General features: G+C 37.0%; 1 protein-coding gene across 1 annotated transcript in view; it reads right to left on the bottom strand.

The window, feature by feature from the left end:
- Positions 1–8,515, bottom strand: part of CNTN5 (contactin 5) — a 704,421-nt gene that overhangs the window by 101,237 nt on the left and 594,669 nt on the right. Inside the window, exon 16 of the mRNA XM_006833948.1 lies at positions 6,916–7,065. Within this exon, the coding sequence (XP_006834011.1) occupies positions 6,916–7,065 (150 nt within the window). The remainder of the gene's footprint in view (positions 1–6,915; positions 7,066–8,515) is intronic.

Raw genomic sequence — 8,515 nt, 5'->3', positions numbered from 1 at the left:
AAACTACCAGCTGCTCCATGGGAGAAGGATGAGTCTTTCTGCTCCCATAAAGATTTACAGCCTCGGAAACCCTGTAGGGTCTCTATGGGTCGGAACTGACTTGACGGCACTTAACAACAATTATATATTGGGTCAATACCACAATCCACTTACAGATTAAACCAGGATAGACATGGAGGAAGGAGACAGGAAGAGGCTTAAAGGAGATGTAGCTCATTTGTGCCCTCCACTCTGAAAGGCTCCCTGGACTCTCAAGCCATTTTAGGTGTCTAAGTGACAGTGAATGATCACATAGCAGCAGAGACTTCTCATCTGGAGGGCAATTTGAATGGTCTAGCTACAGAGCTGGGAGTCAAGAGACTACTTGGCTCTTTCCACTTAACATGAAAATGTTTACTCAATATTAAGAAAGCCACTTATTATGATTACTATTGTTTATATTTCTATTTAATAAAATAGTAAATTATCTAAGCTAATGAGGAGACTATTAGTAATAATAAAAGCTGCTAATATTGAGCACAGACTTGTATCATGGCCCAGGCACTATGCTAAGCTTTTTAAAGCATTCTTTTATTTAGTTTAATAATCCCAAAGAACATTTTGTGCTATCATCTCTATTGCATAAGTGAAAACATTGAGCCTTCAGCAATGCATTTATCTTGCCTATGTTCATAGTGATAGTAAATGGCAGAATAGAACACTAATTCAGATCTGCCTAACTACAAAATTGACTCTTTTTTTTTTACCAGAAAGATGTTTATCTGTGTTTCTTTGAGTATGCAAAGATATTAAGCTGTATGGATCACACCAAATTATGGGTAACACTCCAAAGAACATAATTGTACTAATTTGGAACCTGTACATAGATCAAGAGACAATCTTTCAAACAGAATAAGGGTATTGTTGTAATGTGCAGTCAAGTAGGTTCCAACTCATAGTGACCCCGTGTAGGGTTTCTGAGGCTGTAAATTTTCGCAGGAGTACATCTTTCTCCAGAAGAGTGGTTGTTGTTGAGTGCCGTCGGGTCAATTCTGACCCATAGCGACCCTGTATAGGGTTTCCAAGGAGCAGCTGGTGAGTTTGAACCGCCGACCTTGCAGTTCAAACGGCTTTGCAGTCTGGTGCGTTAACCCACAGCGCTACACCAGGAATCCCAGACCTTGTGGTTTGTAGTATAGTGCTTATTGTATGGAGCCACTGAACTTCCAAATAAGGGTATACTGGATGGTTTAAAATCCAGAATGGTGTGCTTTAGAACCTGTGATAGTTAAGATTTTGTATCACCTTGGCTTGGCCAGGATTCTCAATGATGAATCTATTATGCAACAATTACTCCGTGATGTGATCCTCTGTGATCCTCTGTGATCCACCGTGATCTGATTAAGTTATATCTTGAGTCAATCTCTCTCTCTTTTTTTGTCAATGTTCATTTGTGTTGTGGCATGTTTCAAGACTTCATTTCCTTTTTTGTTGTTGTTAAGTTTTTATTGTGAATTGAGTGATAGAGTACATGGGAAAACATCAGTTTTACACTCATTGTTTCATTGCAATGATTATTATCCCCTCCATGGGTCATCATTCAACAGTATTTGCTTCTATTCCCTCTGCTTTTTGTTTTTTGTTTTTGCTGTTGTTGTTTGTTTATTTGTTTTGGGAGATGTACACAAAAACACTCAGGAATATATCATCATTTAAACAACCAAAGGGCACATTCTGCAAGCCTGCCTCCTGTCTGCCAGCACACAGCCTTTCTCTTTCCATGAGTCTAGAGTCTTCAGTTGCTCTATTTCTGTATGTCATCATCTCTGCCTCCATCTCTGGTGTCACTGCTTCACTGGATAGGGTCCCACATTCCACTTGTGCTCTTCTTCCTTGATGGCCGTGGGGCCCTCTTTTCCTGGAAGGTAAGATTAACTACTTCCCCTTTTTGTTACAAAATTTCTAACTTTACAGTTGTGACATCTGTAATTAGGATAACAATTACTCACTATTGAATCATAAGAATCTTATTTCCATCTGCTTTCACCAGACCCATCTAAACAAGATGACTACTATTCAGTGAGGATTCTATCTTCCCCCACACACTCTGAAACTGAACTCCCTCTTGAAAACTTGTAAGCCAGTCACTTCATGCCTTTATAGCACCCTCTCCCCCACTCCATTTTAGGTAGCCAATGTCTAAGCCAATGTCTAAGTTGGCTATCCCTATCAACCCTGTATACAGTAGGGAATAGGACTGATACTTGATGTGAAGACTCTTTCCCTGTCTGTTGGTATTTTGAGCTACTACATCCATAAGTATAGGTCAAGTTTATCAAATTATAGCAATTTACACTTGTTTCTTTCACACACACACACAAAAAAATGTTTTTATCTTCTTCTAGACCAGTTCTGGTCATCAAGACACTGAAGCTAGGTCAATTGGGTACTATCTACAGGTTTGGTTGTTCTTGTGCATTTTCCCTCACTTCATATCAGCTGGACACTTTACTCTCAGCTCTACTCCTTTGTGATTATGTCCTTGCCATGGGCTCAGGAATCATCAGGTCTCACCATACTTCAACCAATCTGCCCCTTCTATTCTCTCTCTCATCTCCAGGTCAACAGGAGTCTATGGAAGGTGGTCAAACTCAGCCATACCTTCATAAAATTGACTCTTAATTACAAGTAGAACCTTCTTTCTACAAACAAAGCATATATATACATATATGGCGGTGGTATTGTGCCATGGAATTGGTTCCAACTCAACGATCCAGCATAGGGTTTCTGAGGCTGTAAATCTTTACAGAAATAGAAAGCCTCATCTTTCTCCTTTGGAACAGGGGTAGTTTTCAACTGCTGGTAGTGAGGTTATCAGCCTGACCTGTTACCACTATACTACCAGAGCTTCTAATGTACATATGTAAGGACAGATTGTATTGTTAAGTGCCATCAAGTTAGTCCTGTATAAGGTTTCCAAGGCTGCAAATCTTTGTAGAAGCAGAAAAATCTCATCTTCCTCCCACTTAGCGATTGGTGGGCTTGAACCACTGACCTGGTGATTCACAGTCTGGAGCAACCACGCTACCATATATTGAATTAATTTCCTACTATTACCAAAGTTCTTATAATAAATCTCAATATTTGCACTTTATTTATTTATTACACCAAGCACTTTGGTAATAATATGAACTGTACATTCTAGAGTAGATACAATATTTTTAAATGATAAGTTATATAGTTATCTCTGTTTTATTTCTTTTAAATTTATTATTCAATAATAAAAATAAAAATGGACTTTATAGAATTTTAAAGTTAAATTATAAAAGAGAATTGTTGATCCTATGTTCTTTCCTGGAGCCCTGGTGTGGCACTGTGGGTTAATGCACCAGACTGCAAAGCCATTTGAACTGCAAGTTCGACAGCTCAAGCTCACCACCTGCTTCTCAGAAGCCCTATATAGGGTCGCTATGGGTTGGAACCAACTTGACAGCACTTAACAACAGTAAAACATATTTTCTTTCCTAAAACATATTTTTTTTTCTATTTCTACTGGGTGTATTTTTAAAATTAATTTCCTAAAATGTGATTTTTCTCTTTTGAGTATCCTCTTTTTGAATAATGAAAGTATTTACATTATCCCATCATAAATTTATATAGTGATTCAATGATAATAACACATTTCAAATTTCAACACAGAGTTGTTTCTCTTTCTGTCTATTTATCAACCGACTGAACTGGTTTGACATCCAAATAAAAAAAAAAAATTAAAATTAACTTTTTTTGCATGTGTGCATATGGGACAGGAGTAATTCTAAAGAAGAAATGCTTTACTAAATCTTCTTTGGAATTTGGAATAGTATAGTAAAATAAAAGAATTGTAAAGAAGCATAAGACTAAACTTTCAACTCAATATCCATAATGTGAGCTCTTTCCTTTCTTAGGATTCTCTTCAATTTCCAAAGTTAAGTTGACTCATTGCTGTCATTGTTGTCAAGCACTGTTGAGTCAGGTCCAACTCATAATGACACTGTTTTCCAAAGAGCGGCTAGTGGGTTCGAACCACCAACCTTGCAGTTAGAAGCCCAGTGCTTACCCTGTAGCACCATATAGGATAATCATTTAAAGTACAGGTCACATATTTAATAGAAACAGAGTATATCTCTTAAGAGGATGTCTAAGAATATTGGTTTCTTTTTTCATCTGTGCTGCCGGACAAAATAGGCAATTAGTTCAACACCATTAATACCTCTTGTTATGGTTTATCAAAGCACAAGAAGAATTAAATTGACAGCACAGGCCTTCGTCAACTGACTTCCAATGGCAAGAATTTCATGTGTTTTTCTCTTCTCTTCCATAAGATTTTAATGTCAAGTATATACGACTCATAATAAAATGGAATGATGGGCACTATATGATTGAGGTAGCTGCAGAAATAGATAAGGGAGAAGCCTTTTAAAATGTACTGTCTAAATATAATTTATGCAGAAAAGTAAAAAAAAGTGTTTTTGCTAAAATATTTTAAATAGTATGAGAAGATTTATGCTGTAAATGTCTAAAATGATCATTCATCCCAAACGGATTATTTAGTTTAGAAATGAATATTTATAGAGAGCCTCTGAATTAGGCAGTAATCTTTGCCTTTGTTTAAATACAATTAACAATATGCAAAATAAGATAGTGCATTTTAGAAAATAAGTGAACATAAGTGTTACTATTGGCAGTCATTTCAATATTGCACAGTAAGTATATAAAATGAGGAACAACTAACCTGTTCAGCTCTTAATTAATGAACACTTGTACACAATGGAAGCATGGCTGATTTTATGGATGCATGAAAATTCAACCAGGCAATTAATGTGCAATTTAAAATTCACACAATTGAAAAAAATAGCAGAAAAAAGCCCTTGTACTAGGCAAATAACAAAAGCAGAAAAGTTAGCTTTTTAATGGGCAAACCTATTCTAACAAAAGGCAAACCTTTTACCTCTTCTTCTCTTTGCTGCTTAATTGTCATGTGGAAAGAACTGGTATCTCTTTTGTGTGGTTATTTGTGTTTAGTGCACTAAATTGACCATTTGGGGCTGTATGCATTTCTTTCTTTTTGTCTTTTAAAGACCAGTGGTAGTAGACTCTGAAGAAAGGATTGACTCTGTGATGTTGTGGTTAAGTGCCATTGAATCAGTACACACCCATAGGGACCCTGTGTAGGGTTTCTGAGGAGTGGCTGGTGGGTTTAAACTGCCAACCTTGTGGTTAGCAGATCAGTACTTATCCTACAGTGCCACACCAGGATAAGCTTTGTTGAAAGTTAAAAACAAGCAAACAAACATATATTTGGTCTAGGTCTATAATGGTAACACACTATAATTTTAACTATAATTTATATAAATATGAATTAAAAATAGGCTTAATTACTTCTTAATCTTTTAAGAACATGAGTGCCAGACCTAAGGTCTGATGAGGGTAAGAAAACATGAAATTTTTTTATCCTTGTAATCTTTCAGTAAAGGTACATTGAGTTCAACTTCCAGACATTGTTCAAGCTTCTGAACAGAGCAAGGAAGAAGAAGAGTATCAACTAACAAAACAAAACAAAAGAAAAAAACATGGTACAAAATCCCCATTCTCAACATACTTAAATTCTAATGATTACTGAGATTCCTATGTTATCATTGATCATAAAGACACTAATTTTTCTCCTCTCTATAGATATTATCTATCCTTCGACCATTTCTCAGCTGTTTTCAGGTTGTTCTTACTAACATTATTGATATTTATGATGTACTTAGTAAGCATCTTACTAGGTACACTCTTAATATATATGTGCTATAGTGATATAATAAAAAGTAAATCTCAACAGATTTTTGTCCAAAGTAATCAAAGATCTGCTCCAAAAATTTTCTTTATTCTTCTGATTCTTTCATGTAATGGGCAAGACATTTAAGATTCGTTTTAACATAAAGCTCTTAATTTCCCTTATTAATGTATAATTGAAAACACTTTATCAAAGGGTGTTGTTGTTGTTAAGTGCCGTCAAGTCAATTCTGACCCATAGCAACCCTGTATAGGGTTTCCAAGGAGCGGCTGGTGAGCTTGAACCACCAACCTTGCAGTTCAAATGACTTTGCAGTCTGATGCATTACCCCACAGTGCCACACCAGGACTCCTTATCAAAGGTGTTGTTGTTGTTGTTAAGTGCTGTCGAGTCGGTTCCGACCCATTCATACTAAAAAATTAGAAGGACACTAGGTTTTCCAAGTCAGGAAGTAAATGAGTACTTACTTTACACAGAGACTTAAAGAAATAAGTAAGTCAAGAAAGCACCATGTTTGTTTTTGCAGTTTGGTGAAGAGCAACACTAAGGAGTTTTAAAAAGTGCATTGTAATTAAAGATTTGAGTTCTATCATTGGAGAAAAAGGAGCTAAACCAATCGATTTGACTTTGATGGAAATGGCTTATTGAACGAGTATTAATTAGAAGAAGAAATTAATTCAATATCATGATAACTTGAAGATGAATGCAAGGGCTGTAAGGAAACTGAAATCTGTACACGTCTAGGGAAACAATTACAAAGGTCAGAAATAAAATAAAATATCTCTTTTAGTAAATAATTTTATGATGTTGGCATAATTGAATCAAGAAAAATTATACTAAGCCAAGCTATACTGATTAATTCAAGTTCCTTTTAAAGAGATGAGGTGTGCTTAAGTGTTGCAGAGTCGGTTCCAACTCTAAGCACCCCCGGATAGCGTTTCTGAGGCTTTAAATCTTTGCGGGATCAGAAAACTTAGTTTTTCTCCCACAGAGTGGCTGGTGGACTCGAACTGCTGACCTAGTGGTTTGCAGTCCAGTGCTTATCTTATGGAGCCACCACACTCCCAGAGAGATGAGAGACATATTAAATTCAGAATACTGACTCTACAAATTCTTACCTGCTTCATTTGTGCGAATCATTCGAGATGGGGTGCTTGGATCTCCAGTCCCAATTGGATTGGTGGCCACGACTCTAAATTCATATTCCACCCACGGATTTAGCTCAACGGCCATGGCTGACTCCATGTCTCCTGTTATGATTTCTGGGACTATAGAGAGAAAGGAGATTTCATATCACTGGGAGGGCTGGAGAACTGCTATGATTGGCAGTTAAGGAGACCTATCACATCTACTGAATGAGTCAGCAGACTGATGCATACTTCCTTAAACCTCTATACATGACTTTCCCTGCAGCTTCATTTAGATCAGTTGCTGTTGAGTCTAATTCATGGTACAACTATTTCTGACAAAGTAGAACTGACTAGAGTTGTCAATGGCTCATTTGTGATTAAGTAGATAGTAAGGCTTTTCTTCTGAGTCACCTCTGGGTGAATTCGAAATTCTTCCCTTGTTACCCATTTGTATCTCACAGGGATTTCTCAGTTTCATTAGGAAGTCAAAGTTGCATGTCAAAGTTTGAGTTCATTAGAATTAATTCATCTCAGTCTTATACTGCTATTATCTACACTAAAAATCATCTGGTCAATTCCTCAGCCCTAGAGAAGAGGTCAAGACGTGATATGATTTAAGTAAATAGTGTTTCTTCAGTTTCCTTGGGAACTTGCTGAGCATGTGTTCTCTAAATTCTGGAGAAATATGCTCCACCCACTTGTCAGTCCTAAACAGCAGATTAAGAACATATCTCTATAATTTAGAAATTCCAATCTGTGGAAACTAAATGGAAGTTCTGAATTTTCTTGGGAATGGCTTTTCATTATATTTACGTTTTAGTTAAATGCCAAATGTTTTGTCAAATACCATGTAATAATTTTCCCCCATACATGTTATACATGTACTATTTGGGATTGCTTTTCATGTTCACTCAAGCTCTGTTGCCTATGCAATTTTTCTGCGATGTACAACAGAATGAAACACTGTGTGGTTATGTGCCAACATAACAATCATTGCTATGTTTGAGCTCATGTTGCCGGCACTGTGTCAATCCATCTTCTGGAGGGTCTTCCTCTTTTTGGTTGCCCCTTTACATTACCAATCATAATGTCCCTTTTCAGGGACTGGTTCCTCTTGTTGCCATGTTAAATGAATGTGAGACAAATTTTCAACATTCTTGCTTTGAAAGAGTATTCTGGCTGCATCTGGCTTTACAATAAGCTGACAAACAAGTGGTGGCCCATAAGGATTACAGCTGAACAAACCTTATAATGCAGTTTCCACCTTGTCATGTAGGATCACTATGAGTAGGAATAGACTAGATGACACACAACAACAGTACAATTTTGGGAGTCCTGGTGTGGCGTTGTGGGCTAATGTGTCAGACTGCAGAGTCGTTTGAACTGCAAGGTCAGTGGTTCAAGCTCACCAGCTGCTCCTTGGAAACCCTATACAGGGTCGCTATGGGTCGGAAGTGAGTTGATGTTACTTAACAACAACAATAACTGATCCACAGGAGAAAGATAAGTCTTTCTCCTCCTGTAAAGATTTATATCCTCAGACACCCTACGCAGTGTCGCTATGAGTCGGAACCCACTCCAAGGCACA

The sequence above is a fragment of the Chrysochloris asiatica genome, unplaced genomic scaffold, assembly GCF_000296735.1.
Source record: "Chrysochloris asiatica unplaced genomic scaffold, ChrAsi1.0 scaffold00008, whole genome shotgun sequence".
Lineage (NCBI taxonomy): Eukaryota > Metazoa > Chordata > Mammalia > Afrosoricida > Chrysochloridae > Chrysochloris > Chrysochloris asiatica.
Note: the sequence above shows the minus strand (reverse complement) of the source record. Positions and strands in the feature narration are given on the sequence as shown.